This window comes from Rattus norvegicus, chromosome 19 (assembly GCF_036323735.1).
Source record: "Rattus norvegicus strain BN/NHsdMcwi chromosome 19, GRCr8, whole genome shotgun sequence".
NCBI lineage: Eukaryota > Metazoa > Chordata > Mammalia > Rodentia > Muridae > Rattus > Rattus norvegicus.
Window position 1 is genome coordinate 68,742,725 of NC_086037.1, and position 25,648 is coordinate 68,768,372.

At 47.9% G+C, this 25,648-nt stretch overlaps 1 protein-coding gene across 3 annotated transcripts; it reads right to left on the minus strand.

Annotated features, from left to right (window-relative positions):
• Positions 1–2,797: 2,797 nt before the first annotated feature.
• On the minus strand, positions 2,798–14,371 carry LOC108348965 (uncharacterized). Of its 3 annotated transcripts, XR_001842352.3 has the most exons (4): positions 13,511–14,292; positions 10,048–10,176; positions 5,631–5,811; positions 2,798–5,521 (listed from the first exon to the last, which is right to left on the minus strand). XR_001842352.3 is itself a non-coding variant. In XM_063278683.1 (3 exons), the coding sequence occupies exon 3, from the start codon at positions 3,517–3,519 to the stop codon at positions 2,899–2,901; it is 621 nt and encodes a 206-aa protein (XP_063134753.1). In that variant the 5' UTR covers positions 3,520–5,811; positions 10,048–10,176; positions 13,511–14,371; the 3' UTR covers positions 2,798–2,898. The 3 variants fall into 3 exon arrangements, 2 of the variants coding, with proteins under 2 accessions (XP_063134753.1, XP_063134754.1); XM_063278683.1 differs by having other exon boundaries at positions 2,798–5,811; positions 13,511–14,371; XM_063278684.1 differs by lacking the exons at positions 10,048–10,176; positions 13,511–14,292 and having other exon boundaries at positions 5,631–7,143.
• Between the last annotated feature and the right edge of the window lie 11,277 nt (positions 14,372–25,648).

Here is a 25,648-nt window from a genome sequence, read left to right on the forward strand (position 1 = left end):
ACAACAACAAAAAAAGCAGACCCATGTTCACCACATTCTAATGTCCAAATAAGCCCGAGTGCGAAGAAGATTCAAGGGAGGAAACAAGTCCCATCCACCTCTGATTCAGACTACCACCCTGAACAGGACAGCAGCCTGCCGCCGCCGCAGAAGCAGTGACCGTGGGTTGAGACAAGTATGAGACAAGTGTGCAGGCGCTCTCAAGAGGGCTTTAAGGCTTAGTATCAAATGAATAAAGTCAGAATGATCATTTCTAACCTTGCTAGTGTTTTCCATCCATGAGTTGTGGTTTTCTCAGCACTTGGGAGGCAGAGGCAGGTGGAGTTCTGTGATTTTGAGGCCAACTTAGTCTACATCATAAAGTTTAAGGACTTCCAGGACTATGTAGAGAGACCCCGTCTTGGAAAATATATTTAAGACATAAAAAGAGTTTAAATGCATGGGCATTGCCTATATGAGTGTCTGGGTTCCGTATGGATGTCTGGTGCCTGCGAGGCCAGAAGTGGGCATTGGAGCTCCTGAAACTGGAGCAAGGAAGACTGTAAGCCACCAAGTGGGTGCTAGGGATAGAACCGGGGCCTCTAGAAAAACAGGTAGTACTCTTTTTTTTTTTTAAAGATGTTTTGTTTATTTTATGTATATGAGTGGTCTATTCTCACCTGCCTGTCAGAAGAGGGCATCAGATCCCATTACTGATGGTTGTGAGCCACCATGTGGTTGCTGGGAATTGAACTCGGGATGAGCAGTCAGTGCTCTTAACTGCTGAGCCATCTCTCCAGCCTCTCCCCAGGTCGTTCTCTTATTTATTTATTTATTTATTTATTTATTTATTTATTATGTGTATGTGAGTACACTGTAGCTGTCTTCAGACACACCAGAAGAGGGCATTGGATCTCATTACAGATGGTTGTGAGCCACCATGTGGTTGCTGGGAATTGAACTCAGGACCTCTGGAAGAGCAGCTAGTCTTAACCACTGAGCCATCTCTCCAGCCCCCAGGTCGGACTCTTAACGACTGAGCCATCCATCTGTTACCATGAAGACAAACAAAAGAAAACGACTGAGAAAATAACCTAGAAGGAAGGATCCCTTTGGTTCACAAGTTTGAGTCACAAGTTTGGATGCTTGGCTCCATTGTTTCCGGGTGTGTGACGGGGCAGGCGGATCATGGTGGGGAGTGCATGGTAGAGCACAGCTTTTTCACCTCTAGGAGAGGAAGCAAGAGAGAACTTCAAGGTCCCACCTCCAGCGATCAGCCTCCACCACCACCTTCCATCTTCCCAAGTGTCCGTCACCTCCCAGTAACCGTCCAAGCTGTGTATGAATCCCCTAGTGGATAAACCCGAATGCATAGGATCCACTCACCTCCCAGAACTCTGCCTCTGAATACTGCAACATGGCAGCCCAAGTCTGCAGCACGCGATCCTTTAGGGGAACCTCCTAACCAAACCAATGCTCTCCGGTTCAAAGAGAGCTCAGCCCAGGATTTAAGTCTGTTCTTGGGACTCTGCTTCCCTTTCAAGGGCTTTCTTCTCTGCTCTGTGCAAATGGACTTCATTCATACACTCGCAGAGCAATCCTATGGCCCACCATGCATTCCCCCCCACCCCCGGCTTTTGTCCCTCATCACCTTGGTTGCAACTGATGAGCCAAGTCGGGACACATAGCCCACGAGTGTGAAGCTTTCTTGATTGTGCAGACCCAAAGGAAGGGCTTTTAACCCAGCTGGGCCCAACTGTTGTCTCCTAGTTCCCAGTACCTGAGGTCCGGAAAGGAGTTGACAGAGCTCTCAAACTGACCCATGCAGCTGAATGAGAGTGAAGATCCCGGAGACTGGAGAGTTAGCTCAGCAGTTAAGGACACTTGCTGCTCTTGCAGAGGCCCTATGATTGGATTCCCAGCCCCGGGCAGGCAGCTCACCGATGTCTGTAATGCCAATCCCAAGGGATCCAACATCCTCTCCTGACCTCGTGGAACCCCAGGCGAGCACGTAGCGCCTGTATATATACTTGCAGACAAAGCACTCGTACACATAAAGTAATAAAATAAATGAAGCTAAAACAATAAGAATTTTTAAAGTCCTCAGTGACAACTCAGAAATGATTTACTTGCCCCCTTCTTGACCACCTACAGCAGACAGTGGAGACGCAGTGCAGAACATGAGGTTCAGGACAATGACTGTTACTCTGGGTTGTCCTGATGGCCATACCCTTATTTCTCCAGAAAAAAAAAAAATCAAGCTTTGAAATAGAAGTGTGTAGGAAGTTAGACTAGGAATCTCATCCCTCCCACATGACCTGGACCCCCTGTACCCCCTGTACATGCAAAAGCCACAGGTCCGACAGTATTGCCCCCCACCCCCACACACACAATAGGAGCTTTGGAGGCTCTAAGGGAAAACTGCCAGCAACCTTCACTCCGCCAGCCTGAGAAGCACAGATGTTCTGTGTGGAGCCCGCCAAACACAGGCGCTCATTAGACTCCGCTTCTGCTCACCTGAGAAGCCTCAGGTGGGACTGATGCCCCCAGAGACGCTAAGCCTCTGCCCTCCACTTCTCCTCTCCTCCTCTTCCTCCTCCTCCTCCGCCCTTCCTCTTTCCTTCCTCTCCCGATGCCTGCCCTCCCTTCCCTCAGTGCCCCCTCTCCTTTTTCCCTCCCCACCCCATTTCTACCCCTGCCTCTGCCACCCTCCAACCATTCCCCCCACGCCCACCCTTAGAACCATGTGACAGAGAAACAGAAATCTCCCCAATTACTTTGACTGCTAGATAATAAGCTGTCAAATGGAGAAGAACAGTGTGATTACCACGGCAATTTATCAGAACACAAAATTCCATGTGCAGCCCCGTTTGGCTGCACTGGAAACACCTGCTTTGAGAACGTGCCAGGATAGAAGTTTCACGGCTGTCTTCTGTAATGGTAGCATTGCTGGTGCTGCTGATGGTGGTGGTGGTGATGGTGATGGCGATGATGATACTGATACAGATGCTGCTGCTGCTGGTGGTGGTGGTGGTGGTACTGATTTTTGATGATGCTGCTGCTGCCAGTACTGATGCTGATAAAGCCGGTACTGATGCTGGTAATCCCGGTGCTGGTGTTAATGATGCTGATGATGTTAGTACTGATGCTGCTGGTGGTACTGATGCTGGTAATCCTGGTGCTGATGCTGGTAATCCCGGTGCTGGTGTTAATGATGCTGATGATGTTAGTACTGATGCTGCTGGTGGTACTGATGCTGGTAATCCTGGTGCTGATGCTGGTAATCCCGGTGCTGGTGTTAATGATGCTGATGATGTTAGTACTGATGCTACTGGTGGTACTGATGCTGATAAAGCTGGTACTGATGCTGGTAATCTCGGTGCTGATGCTGATAATCCTGGTGTTGATGCTGGTAATCCCGGTGCTGGTGTTAATGATGCTGATGATGCTCATCCTGGTGCTGAAGCTTAGCTTGAGGCTCCTACTCTCTTGCATTTCTTTTTTTTTCTTTATTATTTTTAACTGAAAATTGTTTTTCATAACACAACATTTTGATCATGTTCCCTCTCCAAAAAAGAAAAGAAAAAGAAAAAAGCAGCAAAAACAGAAAAACCAGAAACAAAACCTCCTCAAAAACAGAAAGGAAAAAAAAGAATCAAAAGAAACAAACAAAGGGCCAATAAGATAAAATAGAAAATGTCAAAATGAAGCAAAAAGTCCATGAAAGGGGCTGGAGAGATGGCGCAGCGGTTAAGAGCACTGACTACTCTTCCAGAGGTCCTGAGTTCAAATCCCAGCATCCACGTGGTGGCTCACAAGCATCTGTAATGAGATCTGATGCCTCCTTCTGGTGTGTCTGAAGACAACTACAGTGTACTTATAAATAAAATAAATAAATGAATCTTTAAAAAAAATGGCACTGGGATTGGGGATTTAGCTCAGTGGTAGAGCGCTTGCCTAGCAAGCGCAAGGCCCTGGGTTCGGTCCCCAGCTCCGAAAAAAAAGAAAAAAAAATGGCACTGAGTTTGCCTTTTGTTGGCCATTACTCCTGGGCATGGGGCTGGCTCTCCCTGGAGTGTGTTGACACTCCCTGGGACACTTCCTGAAGAAAGCTGCTTCCGGTACTTGCTTGGGTCGGTTACTCCGTTCACCTGTTGCTGTAAGTATATGAGTTCTCACGTTTCCCTGAGGAGACAAGCACCCCACTGTCCCACTGCCCAGTTACTGCCCACAGCTCAGTGTGTCCACACCCCAACTCCTCTGTTGCCCGAAAAGCTGACCTCCAGAGCTACTGGGAGCAGGAGAACCTTTTTCTTTTTTCTTAAGCAACACAAGACATTATTTATTATAAATAGGTATGAGAGGGAGCCTTTTACAGTGAAATGAAACAACTGGACACATACTGCTAATTTCAAATAGCTAAACATTAGTAACAATAAAAGGTCACACACAGACAAAAAGACAGCACTCTGTTGTCAATGTCTTCTTCTAATTAAAAGGCAAACATAGAAAACAATAACAGGGAGACTATGCTGATGGCAATACAATAAAAGAGGACATGAACTTTACGGCTGCTGCGTTTGAAAGGGGCACAATATAAAGCCATAAGTGAGCAAAATCTATCCAAATTGTTTAAGTTAAGTCAACATTAATTCAAACTCGATTGTTTTAAGATGTCCGTTCCACAAGGGGAATCACTAAGACAGCTATCCAATATTATTCCATAAAAAGAAAGCAAAATAATTGTGACTATGGGATATGTATTCTCTAGTAGAAAAAGACAGAATAAGGAATAGTAAGGGAAATTAAGAACATTTGAAACACGGAAAACACTTAATAAAATACTAAATGTCAATGCTAACGGTATTTACAAAATGTAAGTTGATTAAACGATTCTAACCGAAAGATGGAGGCAGAAGAATCTTCAAAATGGTCGAGTCAGGCAGGTGCGGTGGCCCATGCCTTTGATCCCCACACTCGGGAGGCAGAGGCTGAAGGCGCTCTATGAGTTCAGGGCCTGCCTGGTTTACAAGAGAAGTTCCAGGCCAGCCAGGTTTGCATAGTGAGACCCAGTCTCCAAAAAGTTAAAACTAACAAACTTCATGGTTCCTAAAGAAGACATCAGCTCTCTTTCCGCCATCTTGGTGCCCTCAGAGGCCTGCTAGGAACAGGACTTCTAAAAAAAGAAAATCAAGAATGTCTGCAAGGCTGTGGTGCAAGGCTGTGGTGCGAGGCCATTTTTCTGGCTACAAGCGAGGCCTCTGGAACCAAAGAGAACACACGGCTCTCCTTGAAATCGAAGGTGTTTATACCCGAGATGAAACTGAGTTCTACTTAGGCAAGAGGTGTGCTTGTGTGTACAAAACAAAAAACAATACAGTGACTCCTGGAGGCAAACCAAACAAAACCAGAGTGATCTGGGGAAAGGTAAATCGGGCCCATGGGAACAGTGGTGTGGTTCGTGCCAAATTCCGAAGCAAACTTCCTGCAAAGGCCATCGGACACAGAATCCGTGCAATGCTGTACCCATCCCGGATTTAATCTAATGGAGAGTAAATAAATAAAATAAAATAAAAGAAGACATCAGTCAACTCAATGACAGAAATAAGTCCAAAGCAAAAAGATTGGTCAGGATATCGTGAAGGCAGTACCTAAATGAGACCTCATTAGGCTCCTAACTGTCAGGTTCCTGTCAGGCTAATGCCATTGTTCTTATTTGCCCACTGGAAGAGGATGACAAGGCCCTGATGCAGAAGACACCACAAACTGGTCACAGGACAGCCGTGCTGGAATGAGCTGGAGGCTCCCTCCCCGCTCACCAGCTTTCATAGCCTAATTGCAACAGGGAGAGAAAGATCACAAGCAGTCCTATCCAGATGTGAACCCATAAGCTAGAAACTGTAATACCAATTGCTAATGAGCACTCACCACTCTGCTACTCTGGGCTTCCTTGAACCTTAAACAGAGCTGACACTGAGAGAGAACGTCACAGCCGAGTTGTCCTGGGTGTAGAACCTGGGGTCCCAAATATGGTCCACAAGCAAGCGTCATTCTTGGCCCTCGGTCCCATTTGTGAAGACCTTGGAAGACGTTTCTCTTCCTCTTTGATTAGTGAACTGACTTCCTTTCTACCTCTCAGGGAAAGTTCCTGTCTGTCTGTCTTTCTGCTTTGACGAATAGGGCACTCCATTTATATCCTTCCACCTTTCTGCCCCAAGAAACAATCAGAGCTATTGTGTGTGTGTGTGTGTGTGTGTGTGTGTGTGTGTGTGTGTGTGTGTGTGTTGGGGGTGTGTGTGCATGTGTGTGTGTTGGGGGTGTGTGCATGTGTGTGTGTGTTGGTGTGTGTGCATGTGTGTGTGTTGGGGGGTGTGTGCATGTGTGTGTGTCTGTGTGTTGGTGTGTGTGCATGTGTGTGTGTTGGGGTGTGTGTGCATGTGTGTGTGTGTGTGTGTGAGAGAGAGAGAGAGAGAGAGAGAGAGAGAGAGAGAGAGAGAGAGCAAGCTTATTTTTTTTATTTTTTGAGACAAGGACTCAGACTCACTGTGTAACTGAAGATGACATTACATTTCCAATCCTCCTGCCTCCACCTCCTCAGTGCTAGGATCAGAGGTGTGCACTACCATTTCCAGTCTATATGCTGTGGGGGATCGGATGCAGGCAGGGGTTGGTGCATGCTAGGCAAGCACTCTTTAAGTCAGCTTTGTCCTCAACCCTTTTCTATTTCTTATTTTGAGGCAGAGAATCATGTTCTGGCTGACCTTAGACTCCCACTGTAGCCTGGGCCAGCCTTGGGGCTTGTGATCTGTCCTGAGTCACCTTCTGAGGGGCTGGGAGGACAGGCATGGGTCACCACATGGTACAGATGTTCTCTATTGGTATTTTTTGTCTCAATCTTCTCCAGTCCCAAGCACAGCTAGAACCTGCAGGCTGTTCAACAGAAACAGCATTTTCCCTTCCCCAGCAGTCAGTGTCAGAGGTGGGAAACCATGGAAGGGCGCTGCTCTCTGATGCTAAACCATGGTACTCAGTGAGTGAGGCATTCTTCATCATGATTCTTCTTCTTCTTCTTCTTCTTCTTCTTCTTCTTCTTCTTCTTCTTCTTCTTCTTCTTCTTCTCCTCCTCCTCCTCCTCCTCCTCCTCCTCCTCCTCCTCTTCCTTCCTCCCCCTCTCCCTCCTTCTCCCCCTCCTCCTCCTCCTCCCCTCCCCCTCTCCCTCCCCTCTCCCCTCTCCCTCTTTCTTCTTCTTTTTCAAAAAAATTATGTATCCAAGTACTCTGCCTGCAGTACGCCTGAAGACCAGAAGGTGGCATTGGATAGTGAGCTGCCGTGTGGTTGCTGGGAATTGAACTCAGGACCTCTGGAACAGCAGCCAACTGCTCTTAACCTTTGAGCCATCTCTCCAGCCCTCATCATGGTTTTTCAACTGAAGATTTAGTCAGTACCAAATCTCCCCAGGAATCTCAGAGCACATCTCTCTCCACATGCTGGCCCATGCACTTGTGAGTTAAATAGACCTTTGACCTATTGATTTACTCTGATAAACTGAGAGTCTAACAGGAAACTGGGATTTTTATTAGGTCATTTATTAGGTCAAACAAAAGTATTTACCAGAGAAAGTGACGGTGGATGTAGCTCAGTGATAGAGCACTTGCCTAGCATGAGTTGGCTCAGCAGTTAAGATCACTGGCTTACATGCTCATCCGGAGGACCCGGGTTTGATTCCCAGCACCCACATGTTAGCTAGCAACTCTCCAGTTCCAGGTGAGTGGATGCCTCTTCTGGCCTCCAGGGGCACCAGGCGTGATGGGCACACAGACATACAAACACTCAAGACACAGAGACACACAAAATAAAGTTAAACAAATTAATTAAAAAGATAGATATAGTCTGCTTAGATTTGTGGAAGGAAAACAATCTGAGGAGAAAAATGTGTTCGCATTAGAATATCAGAGGCAAAATTAGAGGATTCTTGCTCTCCGTATATCTCAAAGCTCACTCTGAAATCAACAGCCCGAAAGAGACAAAAGTGTGGGTAAGAGGGAGGGCTCTGGCCAGTGGTCAGAGTGGGGAAGGCCAGTGCCGCTCCCAAGGTTCATGTGCACATTCACACACACACACACACACACACACACACACACACACTCACAAACACACACTCATACACATTCACAAATAAACACTATACATACTCATACTCACACAGACACACATGTTCACAAACGCAAACTCACACACACACATTCTCACACTCTCACTCTCACACTCACACTCACACACATACTTGCACACTCATACTCACATTCTCTCACACACACACACTCACACTGCTAAACCCTGGTGTGTCACATTGTGCCCTGCTGCCAGTGACAAACCAGAGATAGGCTCTGTAGGGTGAGTTAGGCCTTTGAACAGCCAGCATTTAGAAGGCAGAGGTTTCTGTGAGTTCGAGGCCTGGTTTACAGAGCTAATTCTAGGACAGCCAGGGCTATATAGAGAAAACTTGTTTCAAAAAAATAAAAGAAAAGAAAAAACAAAAACACACAAACAAAAACAACAAAAAAAGAAAAACCGAAAGAAGAAAAGTCTGCTTTGTGGCTGGGAATGTGGCTCAGTTGACAGAGTGCTTGCCTAACTTTCACAAGCCTGTAGTTTGATCCTAGTACCACATAAACCTAGGTAATGCTAGCCCTTGGGAAGTAGAGGCAGAGAGAGTGGGAGCTTTAAGGGCGTTCTCACATATGCAGTTTGAAGCGCCTCTCTCTCTCTCTCTCTCTCTCTCTCTCTCTCTCTCTCCATATGTGTGTATGTACATGTGTGATTCTGTATATTTATATGTATATAAGTTTTTTAGATTTATTTACTTTATGTATGTCCACTGTAGCTGTCTTCAGACACACCAGAAGAGGGCATCGGATCCCATTACACATGGGTGTGAGACACCATGTGGTTGCTGGGAATTGAACTCAGGACCTCTGGAAGAGCAGTGTTCTTAATCGCTGAGCCATCCCTCCAACCCTCGAATAAAGTTTTCTTTGTCAGACTTATCTAAAAGAAAATGTGCTAGATGTTAGAAAGGGATTTTAGTCTTCCCACAGGGAGATCTGTCTTTACTGCACAACCACTCCTTAGGAACAACTGCTGAGTCTCTGAAATGTTCCTTGTCTGACAGGAATACGCCTGAGGGTAACTGTAGACCTTCAATCAGTAGACCACACACACACACACACACACACACACACACACACACACACACACACACAGATCCCCAGTCTTCTGCAAAAGCAGTATTTGGTCTTAATATCTAAGGCATCTCTCCAGGACCACTACCTCCTCCTCCCCTCCTCCCCCTCCTCCCCCTCTTCCTCTTCCTCCCCCTCCTCCTCCCCTCCTCCCTTTCCTCCTCTTCTCTCCTCTTCCTCCCTTTCCTCCTCCTCCTCCTCCTCCTCCTCCTCCTCCTCCTCCTCCTCCTCCTCCTCAGACAAGATCTCCCTGTGTAGGCTAGTCTAGTCTAAATTATATGACAACCCTCCTGCCTTTCCCACTGCCTCCAAGTTCTGCATTACAGCATGAATCACTTTAGGAAGCTAATCAACATTCTTTCACCATCACTGCTCCATGCTGCTGCCCTGATCTGCTTTGGAGAACTTGTAGGAGACAGCCTGTTAGACCTTTCCTCTAACAGTACAGCTCTTGTTCTCTCTAAATGGAAGCACACATCAATAATAGAGGATCAGAGGTTGGAGGAGGAAGGGCGGCGGCATCTGCCTCAGAATAGAGCGCTTTCTGGTAGACTGAGATGGCTGCAGCTGTGAAGGGCTGTGAGGATCTCTCTAAGGAGTCAGGCTGATTGAAACAGACAAGTGACTCCATAGCAGAGTGCTCGTTGCCTGACCCATAGAAATGGAGTGCTGTTACTTGGTACTTGACCTGTGGAGGTGGAGTGCTGTTACTTGGTACCTGACCTGTGGAGGTGGAGTGCTCTTACTTGGTACCTGATCTGTGGAGGTGGAGTGCTGTTACTTGGTACCTGACCCATGGAGACAGTACTATTACTTGGTACTTGACCTGTGGAGGTAGAGTGCTGTTACTTGGTCCACCAGCCTGGTTCACCTGGTAAGGCCACTGTCTTTCCAACTCTGGAGCAGCATGAAACACACTGCATCCTTCAGGCCCTTGAAGACTATGTGTCACCTCCTGTTTGGAGACATAGGCATCCATTAGCAAGCCATTTTCTTTGAATGTTGGAATTTACAGACCGTTAAATGAAGTCCCTCTCCCTGGTGAAGAGGAACCATTTAAGAGCCATGCCAGCCCTAAGCTCATCTTTACCCTCTCCATAGCATACACTGTCCCACGTGGGCATAAGGACATGTCCTTATATATGGTGTATCTATTGTTAGTTTTCGTTTTGTTCTCTCTGTTGTTGTTTGGATGGGGTCTTACTACGTAGCCTTCGCTGACTTGGAACTAGATGAGGATTTCCTGGAACTCGCAGAGATCTGTCTCTGCCTCTAGAGTTTTGGGACTAAAAGGATGTGACACGGCGCCCGAGTGCATTTGTTATTTTTTTTAAATAAAAGGATTAAAGTTGTATATATGCATTAAACATTGAAGTTTAGCATGCTTAACATGAGATGTTCCGAGACCCCTCCCTGTTCTGGCCCTGGGTGTCCGTGGGCTGGGCACAGTTCCTGGATCTTCAAAGGCAGGTGGCTCAGCAGGAGGGGGAAGAAAAGTAACTTTCTTCTCCAACGACTGGTAGGGATCTACTTGGTGCCTCAGGAAAACAGGCAGGGCCGGGGGCAAATTTTACCTACTGTGAGTGTGGGTCTGACTCTCTAGTGCTCTTTCATGAAGGCCCTCCATCTTGCTAAATCTCTGTGCAGAGCTGAGGATGTGGCTTGGTGGGTAGGGTGCTTGCCTAACATGCACAGTCTAGTTTGATCCCACAAACACCACATAAACCTGGCATGACGGCACAGCCTGCTATACTAGCACTCATCAAGCAGAGGCAGGAGGATCAGAAGTTCAAGATCATCCTTGGCTATATAGAATATTCAAGGATAGCCTGGGCTACATGAGACCCTGTTTAAATGAATAAAGAACTTTAGTACAAATCTGGAAGTTATATTGGCTGACATTTTATTTTACCTGTATGTATGTATATATGTATGTATATGTATGTGTGTATGTGTATATGTATGTTTATGTATGTGTGTATATGTATGTATGTGCATATATGTATGTATATGTATGTGTATGTAAGTGTGTGTATATGTATATGCGGGTATGATATGTATGTATGTATGTATGTATGTATGTATGTATGTATGTATGTGTGTGTGTATGTATATACAAATGCCACAACAAGAATGTGCAAGTCAGAATGGTTCTCTCTCTCTACCGTGTGGGTCCTGGGCACAGACTATAGGTTGCCAGGATTGGTAGCATCACTGTTACCATCAGAGTGTCCCACTGGCCCCTGATCATCATTTCGCTCATTGGCCTGAGCCCACAGTTGCAGGCTGCTGAATTCAGGAGATGGGTTTGGTCACTGTCTAGAAGTTTCCCAACAAGTCTTGTGCTACCCACAAATTTGGCAGGTTTTCTGCTTCCAAACATTGAGGGCCAAGAACACAATGTTAGCAATATCGTTTTTAGATATGTAATTGTTCAACCACCTGATCTTTGACTGACAAATTTTGCTAGCACATGGCCCACAATATATACACACATATGTACACAATATATACAATATAGACACACGTATATACAATATAGACACAGGACTTATGGATTTCTCTTTCTTAATTTATTACTTATGATCATTTGGAAGGCATGCATGTATAAAAATCAGGAACAGCTTTGTGAATTCAGTCCTCCCCACTTTCCTATGGGTTTTGCGGTTCAAATTTATATCATGAGGTTCAGAAGCAAGCACCTTTTACTACTGAGCCATATTTGTTTTTTTATGTTTTTTAATGTTTTTTATTTATTTGTTTGTTTGTTTATATTTTGGGACAGGATTTCTCTGTGTGGCCCTTGCTGTCCTGGAACTCTCACTGTAGACCAGGCTGGCCTCGAACTCAGAGATCTATCTGCCTTTGCCTCAGGAGTGCAGGGATTAAAGGTGTATTCCACCTTATTTTTTTTTAAAGATTTATTTATTTATTATATATAAGTACACTGTAGCTGTCTTCAGATACACCAGAAGAGGGCATCGGATCTCTTTACAGATGGTTGCGAGCCACCATGTGGTTGCTGGGAATTGAACTCATGACCTCTGGAAGAGCAGTCGGGTGCTCTTAACCGCTGAGACATCTCTCCAGCCCATATTCCACCTTATTTATGGACTTCTTTGATGCTCTGAGGTAGCAGCTGAGCACCGTCTTACAGAGAATGGCATGTATTGAAGGTGAGGTATTCTTTTTTTTTAAGATTTTTTTTAACATTTTTATTTATTTATTATGTATATATGCATCATACAGCTTTCTGCCTGCGTGTATGCACCTGCAGGCCAGAAGAGGGCACCAGACCTGATTATAGATGGTTATAAGCCACCATGTGGTTGCTGGGAATTGAACTCAGGACCTCTGAAAGAGCAGTCAGTGCTCTTAACTGCTGAGCCATCTCTCCAGCCCTGAAGGTGAGGTATTCTTTAGGAATGAGCACAATATGGTAGTTTGAATGAGAATGTCCCTCATAGGTTTATGTTTGAATGTTTGGTCACTGGTTAATGGAACTGATTGGGAAGGATTAAGAGGCGTGGCCTTATTGAAGGTTTCAATAGCCCCCACCAGGCCCAGATTCTCTCTCTGCCTGCAGATCAGGGTAAATGATTGCCCCGTATCAGGCCTGAATGCTTCACGACATGATGATTATGGACTAAACCTCTAACACTGTAAGCAAAGGCCCCAATTAAATGCTTTCTTTTATAATAGTTGCCTTGGTGATGGTGTCTCTTCACAGCGATAGAACACTAAGACACACAGAGTCCTGGTAGCCTTTACTATTGTTACTGATGGTCACTGACCATATATATTCTCCAATCCCCGCCCCCCAGAAGCAGCTCTTTAGGGCCAACCATACCCCTCTTTTCACTGGATTTTAGCCAAAGGCCAAGAAATGAAACATCTTTCTTTAAAAATTGGAGCGATGGCTCAGCGGTTAAGAGCACTGACTGCTCTTCCAGAGGTCCTGAGTTCAATTCCCAGCAACCACATGGTGGCTCACAACCATCTGTAAAGAGATCCGATGCCCTCTTCTGGTGTGGCTGAAGACAGTGACAGTGTACTCACATATACATAATAAATAAATTTTTTAAAAAAATTCAAGGCTTTTCTGCATGTAACCTGTTATCCTGGTCTCTCTCTCTCTCTCTCTCTCTCTCTATATATATATATATATATATATATATATATATATATATATACCCCTATCTCTCTATCTCTCCTTTCATTCTGAATCAGGATCTCGCTCACTGTATAGCTCTTAAGAGGCTAAAACTTGATTTATAGTGTGGACTAACCTCAAACTTGCAGCAATTCTTCTTTTTTCTGCCTTAGTCATTCGGAGAACACAGGCTTGAGTCAGCAAACATGGCTTCTCTCTGGTATCTGTACAAATTCTTCATAGTGCCTTAACAGTCACCCCTGCCCCAGGCTGCCCCCCCCCAGCCTGAGTCCGGTGTGGTGGCACACAGTTTTAATCCAAGAGCTGGGCATGTGGAGGCAGGATCTCTAAGCGTTTGAGACCAGGCAGAGCTGGACCATCTCAAATAAATATAGAAATCTGTCTCAAAATACATGGACAAATAAACTCTCCCCCTTGAAAGTTCCCGATTATTTCCGGTGGCATGGAGCATGCCCAGAAGGCCTACCCAAGGTGCCCTGGTCAGAAGCCACAGCCAGTCACAATGTCTCCTCCTGCCTGAGTGAGTGTGGTGTTCCTTGTGTAGTGAAGTTCCCTTGGTGACACAAATGGACCCAGAAATTCAAACTGCTTCCTTTTGCATGTTCAGCACATGTGACAGGCCCAGACTTTTCCAAACCCACCAGCTGGGGCCCTCGGGGACTATGCCTTCTGTCAGGCATCTCCTGGGTAGCAGCCACTATGGATTAGGCAGTAAATGATGCCACAGCCAGGTCCACATGCCCAGACATCCAGCCTTGTGCAGGCGTTCATCAAAGCCTGCACCGTATGTCAGAGCTATAAATATCTCTCCGGCCTCTGCGCTAGGTTCAAGGTGTTCCTGAGAGTAAAGGGCACTGTTGAGGTGAGGGAAAAGGATTATTTCATGATTTCAAGAGCATCAATCCAAGTCTATATAGATTCCAGGATTTTCAGGCTAATTTCCTCTAGGATTAGTTTTAGATTGGGTTTAAGACCAGACAGCAGAAGGCCAGAAACCTTAGAGGCTGGGGCACTGGCTGGGCAGAGGGGGAAGGAATTTCCAAATAGCTAAATGATCTAATTTATGGAGAAGCAGATAAATGCCTCCACAGTGGGTCCTCAGCCATCCAGCCTTTATAAGGAAGGGCACACAGGCAAGCTTACCTCCTGTCTGTCCACTGGAGGACTGAGAGAGTGAGGTAAACCTTGTCTCTGCTTCAGGAGTTATGTGAAGGTGGGCAGTGCGGAGCAGTACCTCAGGCCTGAGAGAAGGGTAGTAAGGATGCTACACAGCCCAGATTTTGGTCCTCAGAGGACAGCCTAGTGCGAAGAGAACACTCGCTCACTCTTAAAGAGGAGGAGCAGTATTCGGGGATCCTTTGTTTGTTTGGCTGGTTGGCTTTTGTTTGCTTTTGTTTTGTTTTGCTTTTTGAAGCAAGGTTTCTTAAGGTCCAGGTTGGCCTCAAATTCTTGATCCTCTTGCCTCTGCGTCCTTCATGCTGGAATTCCAGGGTTATACTACCACACCCGGCTGGGACAGTGAAATGCCTCCAACTGTTCTCTGGCCAGTGGCTAAGACATCCAATGACAGACAGAATTCCGGAGTTTTCTGCTGGAGACGGTGTGGGCACACAGGCCAGCATCCTGTGTGGTGAGCTGGCTGTGCTCTGCTGGCCAGCGTGGGCTCACACCCTCCACCCTCTGTCCCCATAGCATCTCACACCACGGCGACCACTCACACCGGGGCCTTCATAGTGGCCCCTTCTCAGTGTTTGCTGCTCCATATCTCATTCCCAAACCACAGCTCAGGCAGGTCTGGTGTCTAGTCAGAGTTCAGGAAGCCACCTTAGTTACATACTGGTCACCTCTCCAATTCCCCTCACATTGTCACATACCCCAGGAAAGAGAATTGCACACCCACTTATCCATGACAGCCCCTGACACATGCTTCAGAGCCTTGTGAGGACACCCTATGTGAACGTGGGACAGAGACCAAGGCTGGCTCCCAGCTCTGAGCTACACACAAGCCCTACCTGGCTCTGAGTCAGTATCAGACCTTGCTCAGCAGTCTCTTGAGGCTGCACTCAGCCCTTAGCTGGCTTTCTTCCTTCCCTCCCTCCCCTCTTTCCCCCTCCTTTCCCTCCCCCCTCTCCCCGTCTCTATCCCCCTTTCCCCCTTCCTTCCCCCCTTTCTCTCTTCTTCCCCTTTCTACCCCCTCCCTCCTCCTCTCCTTTCCCCTCTCCTTCCCCCCTCCTCACCCTCTCTCCTCTCTCTCCCCCCTTTCCCCCTCCTCTCCTTTTCCCCTCCTCCTCCCTCCTCCTTCTCTCACTCCCCCTCTCTTCCCCCTCTCTTTCCCCCTCTCCCCCTCCCTTCCTCCTTCCTTCCTTCCTTCCTTCCTTCCTTCCTTTCTTTCAAGATGAGGTCTTGCTATGTAGCCCTATCTGGCCTGGTACTTAGTAACTCAAAACATAACCCTAGTCCTTAAATTTGTCATTCTGCCTCAGCTTCTCAAGAGATGGTATTAACAAACCTACACCATCATAGCTGGCTCTGTGTCTGTATTTTAAATAGGATCTAGGTACGTAGCCCAGGCTGGGCTGGAACATACTATTCTCCTGCCTTAGCCTCCCATTGCTGAGATTACAGGCATACAGCATGGTGCTGGGCCTACTTCCACATTTCCTGGTAGAAAAACATGGACTCCTCCCATAATTACCATCCGGAGTGCTGAGTTACCCGTCGGTCATGAGCCCTGTCGCTTTAGAGATGGCCAGGCTCACAGGAAATGCTCAAGAGTTTGCTTCTGGAAGCAAACTAGCCAGAGTGAACACTATTTTTGTTGTTATATAAAGACGCAAACCGTTCTGCCTCTCGGAGATGATCTTCCTGCACGAAGACAGAGGGCAGAGCTGAGATGAATCATCTGGGGCACTGTCATCCATTTTTCTCCCCTTGGCTGCCTCACTTCAAGTCCTTTGAGCCATCAGACTCTGTATCACTCCTGAAAGCACAGGGTCTTTCGTTCAGATGAGAAGGAGAAGGTCAGAGGGATGCTCAGGCGTGATGACAGGATCGCACATTGAAGGTAAGAGGCCATGGCGTTAAGGTTACCACTGCATGAATGGGCACTCGTGAGTGTAGGCGTACACTTGGGCCACAGCTGTCTCTTGTACACGGAGGTCGGAGGACAGGTTGCGGAAGTCAATTCTCTCCTTTCATCATTCAGATTCCAGCGGGAGCGCTGTCAAACGCCTTTACCTGTCACTCCATCTCACCAGCCCTCAACTCTGGTCCCCGATCCTTCTTCCCTGAATTCCTTTTTTTTTTTAAAGATTTATTTATTTACTTATTATATGTAAGTACACTGTAGCTGTCTTCAGACACACCAGAAGGAGGCATCAGATCTCATGACAGATGGTTATGAGCCACCATGTGGTTGCTGGGATTTGAACTCAGGATCTTTGGTAGAGCAGTCAGTGCTCTTAACCACTGAGCCATCTCTCCAGCCCCCCTGAATTCCTTTTAAGACACATAAGTCAGGCTGGAGAGATGGCTCAGCAGTTAAGAGCACGGACTGCTCTTCCAGAGGTCCTGAGTTCAATTCCCAGCAACCACATGGTGGCTCACAACCATCTGTCATGGGATCCAATGCCCTCTTCTGGCACACAAGGGTACATGCAGATCAGAGCACTCTGATAGACATAAAATAAATCTTAAAAAAAAAAAAAAAAAAAAGACATACAGGCCATGACATCTGCTGATCAGGAGGGCAGTTATTTGAAGATGCCACTATTCTCAACACTACTCTCACTGCCATGGAGGCCTTGGTCCAGCACAATGAAGCCTTGCTGTCAGCCGGGGTCTTAAGGACCCACACCAGAGCTAATTTCTAAAGCCAACACTTTCATGGGCAAGCACCTGCCTTTCTGAAAATGTTGCGTGTGATATCCTCTGAGCCAAGCCACCATCTTGGTGGTGTTCAGCTGTGTTCTTGCAAAAGGATTATCCCAGCTGGGTTTCGACTGTTCACACCCTCTCTGGAGGGCTGGGGAGACTCAAAGGACCCTCTCCTGTGCCCCTTGCCTCTCAGTACCATGCCCCTGTTCCATTCAACTTCACCTTGATTGCAGTGTGGCCCAGTGGGAAGAGTATGGACCAGACAAGAGTAGGAGGAGGGGCTCCATCTATGTAGCTATGGGGAAGCCCTCCTCTCTGTTAGGTAAAGGCTTCCAGGACTAGCTTCTTAGGGAAGGATCACCCCATTGTATTGTATGCAACCTGACGCTCTATAAACCTAATGAGCTCATTGCTTCCCCAGAGTGATCTTTGTGAAATCGTGCCTTGGTTTGTCATGGGGACTTTAGAGGAGAACTTAGGGAAGGACTTATAGAAACAGAGACTAATGGAGCTGTTGCATTCCATTAAGACTCAGGGCAGGGGTTGGGGATTTAGCTCAGTGGTAGAGCGCTTGCCTAGCAACCGCAAGGCCCTGGGTTCGGTCCCCAGCTCCAAAAAAAAAAAAAAAAAAAAGACTCAGGGCAATGGGACTGCATAGACCCGTCAACAGGCGCATGCACACTGGTGCGCATGTACACATATGCTCTTGTATACATGTACTTACAAACACGGATGGACACCTCCATCTCCCTTCCATGCTGAAATGAAGAAGCCTTTTCAGGACGGAGCTGGGCCTCCTCTGTCCAGACCCGCCCTCATTCCTGACCCTCTTCCCCTCAGCTCTGCCTTTGCCAATGTCCGCTGAACAGAGCAATTGCTCACATCCACTCACCCCTTCCAACACAGACTGTGAGCTTTGGATTCCTGGTCCACAAGGAAAGTTCCAGACAGAATCTGAGTGTGCCTATGTGTAAGGCCAACGGGAATGCCTGCTCGTCCTATTTTTCATTGTTGTGACAAAATATCTAACAGGAAGACGCTTTATAAAGAAAGAGAGGTTCATTTGGGCGTGTGGGTCGAGGGCAGCAGGGCCTGTGGTAGGAGTTGTTGGTTTGTGACTGAAAGAAGATGCTTGCTTATATCTGATCAAGAAGCAGTGACGGGACCAGAAGTGAGGCTGGAAACCTCAAAGCTTGCCAGCGATCGCTTCCTCCGTGAAGGCTGCATCTTCTAAAGGTTCCACAGCACCCAAGCCAGGGTGTTCCACAAAGCAGCCTGCTGGAGGGGGATCAGAGGAGGGAGTTATGAGCTGCCCTGTGTTCCTCCAAACCAGTCCTAGGCCCAGATCTCAGAAAGGTGACCTTATTTGGAAAGAGGGTCTTAAATGTAATAAAATAAAAGTTGTTAGGGAGAGGCCTAATTTATTAGTCCTGTGTTCTTACAAAGAATGCAATCGGGAATAGATAGACCATTAAGGAGAACACCATTAGAAAGGAGGAAGGTATTTGCAAGGCAAGGAGAGGAGAGGGTTCAGAAGAAACCCCTCCACCATGCTTAACACTTGTACCTATTTGTCCCGGAAACAGAAACATCTGGCTTTCAACACAGTAAGTATTAATCATGGCAGTGCAGGCCTGTGATCCCAGTACTCAGGAGAGTTAGTCAAGCCTGGGCTACATAGTGAGATGATACATTAAAAGTTATTAAAGACACATCAAAATCAGATTTTGAAATACTTTTCCTTTTTTTAACTCAAAATTCTCCTTTATCATCAATAACAAAATCCTATATTTACTGTCACACAAAACAGGTGGTGGTAGTGAGGGACTATACTCTTTAATAGGGGACCTGTGGCTCTCTTGTAATTCCAGCACTCAGAAGGCTGAGGCAGGAGAATTGCCATGACTTTGAACCCAGTCTGGGCTACACAGTAGGTAGCAGGCCAACCAGGGCTACCTAGCAAGACGCTGGATGGAAAAAACGAGATGATCAGTGGTACACACCTTAAATCTCAGCACTCAGGAGGGAGAGGCAGGTGGATCTCCTTGAGCTCAAGGCCAGCCTGGTGTACAGAGTTCCAGGGCAGCTGGAGCTACATAATAGAGAGACCCTGTCTCAAATACCAAGATGATGATGGTGGTGATGGTGATGGTGGTGGTGGTGGTAGTGGTGGTGATGGTGATGGTGATGGTGGTGATGGTGATGGTGATGATTGTGGTGGTGATTGTGGTGGTGATGATGGTGGTGGTGGTGATGGTGATAGTGATGATTGTGGTGGTGATGGTGGTGGTGGTGGTGGTGGTGGTGATGGTAGGGATGGTGGTGGTGGTGGTGATGATGATGGTGGTGGTGATGGTGGTGATAGTGGTGGTGGTGGTGATGATGGTAATGGGGGAGGAAGAGGAGAAGGAGAAGGAAGAGGAGAAGGAGGAGAAAGAGGAGAAGGAAGAAGAGGAGGAGGGAGAGGAGAAGGAGCAAGAAGAGGAGGAAGAGGAGGAGGAGGGAGAGGAGGAGGAGGGAGAGGAGGAGGAAGAGGAAGAGGAGGAAGAAGAGGAGGAGGAGGAGGAGTCTAGATTTGTTTTTGTTTTTGAGGCAGGGCTTCCCTGTATAGCCTGACTATTCTGAAACTCACTCTGTGGACTAGGCTGGCCTTAGACTCAGAGATCCTCTCCTGCCTCTGCCTCCCGAGTGCTGGGATTAAAGGCACGAATCACCACCACCTGGTGCAATGAGTCCGGATCTAAATATTGAAAGATACCAGTGACAAAGTCGGGTTCTTGCCCCTTCTGCTCATCAGTCCTTATTTTAACTCTTCTGTCTTTCTGCAGCCAGCAGCTGGCAGCTATCTGGCTTCTGTCCCTATTTTTTCTGGTCCCAGAAGTCACTTGTGATTCCGCAGCTGAGAATTCATCGATGTTTGGGGAAATGCCAGGGACACATTAGACCTGTTCGGAGAATTACACGGGCAGGATTGATTCTACAGGAATTAGCACAAGCACCGTCATTTCTGGGTAGAGACCTGCTCCAGAAAAACCCAGTGGGTAGTCAGTACGCTCTAGTGAGAGCACAGCCTTCCCTCTGCTGTGACTCCTTCACAGCAGAATACACTGGGAAAGGAGGAGGAGGAGGAGGAAGAGGAAGAGCCGAGGGGAAGGAGAAGACAGGGGAAGGGGGAAGAGGGAGAGGAGACGGAGGAAGAGGGGGAGGGGGAGGATAGCATGGTTATACTTTTCCACTCAGGACTCCAGTGACCTGGGAGTTGGCACTGTCTTAAAGTCTATGACTCAAAGAAGCAGCCATTCAGACCCGCACAGACCGTGATCCTTGACTCCAGGGGCGGCCATGAGCTTCCTACCCTGCAACAGCATGGGAGAGCTCTGGGGCCTTTGCAGGAACACCTGCTGCCTGCACTCTCACACAGGAGATAACATCCTGAGCCTCTGTGGGCACGACCTGGGAGGATGAGCAGGCTGAGAGCATGAGGTGACAGTGTCCAGAGAAGTCTCTCCAAGATGACACACTCTCGCCTCTGTCCTCCGGTAAAAATATCCCCTCAAATCTACAACCCGCTGAGCAGGGAGCAACCCAGAGCCTCAGCCATGATGTGGAAGTTTTCTGTGGGCATCAGGGCTCCCCGGCTCAAATGTTCATGGTGGGACCAAGACAGCTCCCTCTCTTCCTGCCCATCTGGATGGAATTCAGGATCTCAGGAACTCCTTGACTCTAAGGGCCCTGCACGGATGTGATGCTCATATACACACGGGTAACACACCACACACATAAGTGTTTCCATACTAAAAAGCAAACGAAGCCGGCCCGGGCTACAGAGTAAGTTTAAGGAGAGACTGATCATTAAATAATTTGGAGCTGGCGAAAGCGCAGTGGCTGAAAGCTCTCTCAGCAATCATAAGGTCCTCGGTTCCATGCCCACTGCCATAGAAGAGTCCAAATGTACTCTCTAGCACGCAGAGATCCAGCTACCCTCAATCCATTTGTTGAAAACACCATTCCTGGGCTGGAGCGATGGCTCAGTGGTTAAGATCACTTGCTGTTCTTCAAGAGCAGGTTCAATCCCCAGCACACACATGGCAGACTGTAACTCTCATTTCAGGGGACCCAACGCCCTCACATAGACATATACGCAGGCAAAACATCCATGCATGTGAAATACAAATAAATTAAAAAGAAAGAGAAAAAAGAAAATGCATTCCTCCTTTCCCTGAATCCCCTTTTGTGGCTGACCAGTTGACCATCAGTAGATGTCAAGCTACTGTCAGCAAGATACTGACTTGAGCTTGAGGTGAGAGCCAAGAGCCAGATGCAAACCTTCGGGGCAGACAGGAGGGCTCATGTATATCCAGCCCCTTTGGAATGTCTTATTCTGTGGTACTCAGTGATACTGTAGTTTTCTCTTACTAAAGGAAAACTAAGCTTTAGAGAGATTGTGAGATTCAGGAACGGCCAATCAGGGGCCTGGTCTCCTGTCAAGCTCCCGGAAAAGAAATGACTGTCGCTGACCTCAGTTGGTAGAATGCTTGCTTGCATCAGCACTGCATGGGTCCCCAGCGCTAATAAAACGGGGCATGGTAATAAGTTCCAGCCCCACTGCAGAGTGAGACCCTGTCTCGAAAACAGAAAGGTCCAAGGTCATCCTCATAATGAGTTCAAGGCCAGCTTGGGATACAAAAGAGGCTGCCCACAGAAGGAAGGGGAGGGAAAGGAAGGAGAAACAAGCAGTATGGTTTGTAAACAGAAACATGGCTTCTACCCAACAGGTCTACGGTGGCATGTTCAGGGCTGACTGGTCCACTCCAAAGGCAAGACTCCAGCTCTGGGGAGCTCAGCCTGGCCCACAGGGTTCAGCATAGCAGTTGCCTGTCCCTGGCCATGTGTGCACAGTCCAGGGCCTCCTGCTCTGGAGGCCAAAAGGGTCTGTGTCAAAGACTACTTCAGGCTCAGTCTCGAACAAGCCACAGTGCACAAGAACTGCTAAGGCTATGGGTTTGCTTTTTTGGGTTGTGTGTATGGGGATTTTTCTGTGGAGGGAGGGGTTCAGCTTCCTCAGTCCTGCTAAAGGTTTGGCTGTCTATTTCTGGAGAGGTTTGGAACACATGGAGTGTACACGCTCACAGACATGTGCACACGAGAGCTGGACTGCAGCCCAGCCCTGGGGAAGCTGCTTCCCTGGTGACAGATTCCCAGAAAGGAAAAGCCCACGTGTGAACGCATATGAAATCATTAGGTTGCCTAGAGCCTGTCCGTCACAGGATGCCACAGCCACCTGATATTCAGGAAACAAGGATGCTCTAAATACCAGGGCAGAGAGGTTCTTCCTTCAAAGGAGAACTCTCAGGGACTACAGAGAGAAAGAGTGAGTCTGCTTCCTCCCAAAGGGGCCAAGAAGCCCACAGTTGACTTCAACCAGCAAGTGGTGGAAGCCCAGCAGTAACCTACATGTTAACTACCTGGGGCGATGTGCATCTGTTACACCAACCCCAAGGAAACGTGCCCCCTTCCCTGAAGGTCCCTGTTGCTTTGTAGATTTGGTCCATGCTAGGAAGGGGGATAGGACAGAAAGGGGACAACAAATACTTATGTGTAAGTCTCCACCATGTAAACAAACACTGGTTAAGTATGTAAGTGGCTTCGAGGGCAGCGGTGTGTGTGTGTGTGTGTGTGTGTGTGTGTGTGTGTGTGTGTGTGTGTGTGTGTGTGTGTGACTGGGGGGCTCCAAGGTTCTGAATAACACAGGTGACTACTTCCTCCTCCAACAGGTGGAGCCTGTTCCCGAGCTCCAGAGCAAATTGCAGGTTCAAGGTAATTTAGACAGAGAGACCCAGCAGACAACATGCACGTGCAGTACATGGAGGGTGACTCCCCAGGCTTGCCCAGTTATTCAGCAGGAAGTCACTTTGTCACTTCCATGTTTGTTATTAGAAGATAATGGTCAGGGAGTTGAAGGCCATTCTGTAGAATCTCTGACCAGGAGCCGAGCATCGTAGCTCACACGTGTAATCCTAGCCCTTGGGGGCAATGCTGGGAGGAGTGTGAGCTCAAGGCTATCCTCAGCTACATACTGAGTTGGAAGCCCGGGCAACCCAAGAGTCTGTGTCTTAACAATAAATCAAACCAGATCAAAATGAAAATATTTGATCAAAGACTTGAGTGTTGTCGAAATTACTGAAGAACAAGAAAGGGTTGGGATGGGGTTGAGGATTTAGCTCAGTGGTAGAGCGCTTGCCTAGCAAGCGCAAGGCCCTGGGTTCGGTCCCCAGCTCCGAAAAAAAGAAAAGAAAAAAAAAAAAGAAAGAAAGAAAGAAAGAAAGAAAGAAGGAAAGAAGGAAAGAAAGAGTTGGGATAGTGTCCCAGCCCAGAGGAGCATCAGCAAGCTAATCACATGGAGTCCTGCATGGGTTCTCAGAATGGAAGGCTTTGCTGTGTGTAGCATACATCTCTGGGGGTGGGAGGAACTGAAGCATGGTGGCAGGGTGGGACCCAGGCTTCACAGTGCCCTCTGCCTGCATCCTTCCTCCATCCTCCTCAACCCAGACCCTGGCAACCCTGACACCAAGGGCTCAACCTCGTTACCACTGTCTCCTGCCCAGCTCATGGACGGTGAAGTGGTTTCCGTGGTGGTGGTGACTTTATTGCAGTATGTGGCCTGAGGCTGGAGTCTCCCCACAGCAAAATTCGTGGGAACAACCCCAGCTGCAAAAAGCACCTCCTGGTGTTTTCACATCTGCCGAGACCAGCGAGGGAAGGCAGCTTTAGGGAGCAGATGGTAAAAATGCTGGGTGATCACTGTGGACAGAACGTCAGGGCAGATGGAAGCCATCTTGGAGACAACAATGCTTGCTGCATACACTGCAGGTGAGCCGCATGGGCACAGCTCCGGAGGACAGGCAGCAGCATCGCTCGCACCACAGTAAAGAGAACACTAGGGAGGCTGTTTAATAACAGCGGTAGGCTCTCGTGGGAAGGGTGCCTGGTCTCATAAGAGACCTCAAGTCTTTGTCAGGCTCCCTAGGATTGACAGACCAAAGAACCAACAGCACCAAACTCCCCCCTGCTTTGCGGCAGCTCCCCGACTGCTTCCTGCAGCATTCCAGCTGGGCAAGGACCACAAACCCACGCGGACACTTGAAAGCGGTGAGGACTGCAGAGTCTCACTCAACAACAGTTTGAGGCGCTCTGTTCGTGGAGCTGGCTCTTGCTGGCATGAGTGAGAGGAGACAGGTGCACTTTGGAAGATGCCTGTCATTTTCTGCCACCCCCTCCCCATTCCTTCAAATAGGAAAGTGGAATGTAGCTTACGTTCCTCCCAGCCCAAACAAGCCTGTGGCGTGGAGCAAGGTGGGGCCTGCCTCACCCGGACCCCACTGAATTACCTCCTGTTTCCAAAATTAGCCACTATAGTTGAGTTACATTGACGAGCTTGGTAAACTCACTCATGTAACCACACACGGGGCGGGTAAGAAGGCCCTGGCCAGGCTCCCACCAAGTTAATTTACAGAAAGAGTCACCAGGAGTTGGGAACAGTCAGGTAAGTAAGTCATAGTCTTTTGGGAGTCTGAAAACATAAAAAAAAAAAAAAAAGTCTGGTGTCCCCTCTTTCTGGAGGCCCTGGGCCTGTCGTCCTGCAGCACTTGAGGACCCTGGGCCATCTCAGGTTCTGAGATAGAGGCTATAACTGACACCCCACCCTGCCCTACCCTACCCCCGTGTCTCTGGGCTCTCCAAGTTGTGGAGTTCCTAAGACCTAATAATACACACAAATCAGAAGGCAGGTCCCAGTCCCTAGCCATGCAAGGGCAGGAAGAAAGTTGATACCTGCCCTGGCTTGTCCCCTGGCTTTGCCCTCAGGCAGCACGGCTGCCCAGGACCAGCCGGGCCTATATTGAGAGCATGAGCCTGCGGGTGGGAATGGCTGGCATGCATGCAGCTGTCCCAGCAACCCTGCCCAAGCCATCCAGCAGAGCTGAGCTCACAGGGACATTGTCATTATTGCTGTCTTCCAGTTAGAACCCATGGAAGCACTGCACATGAGGAAGGGGACGCCACTTAGGGCAGGACGACATCAACCGAGGAGGTCATGTGTACTCAGAAGACCCGCCCAAGGTCTAAGTGGGAAAGGAACCACCTGAAGCCCCACCATCCCGGAAGTCACCTTAAGATCTCCTGACTCCGGGGAAGCACAGGCAGAGACAATGTCTTGATACAATAGTATCTACTAGTATCTGTGATCACACCCCCTTGGCTTTGTCTTGATACAATGGTATCTACTCCTTGCTCTCATATCCACTAAGTAGGACTCTTGGAAACTCTTCTCCCTAGGGGCAGCTCTCAGAGGGACAGTTCCTTTACTCCAGGTCACCTC

Coding starts and splice junctions, on each gene's coding strand:
- LOC108348965 (XM_063278683.1), bottom strand. CDS start 3,519: ATGAAAAACAATTTTCAGTTAAAAATAATAAAGAAAAAAAAAGAAATG.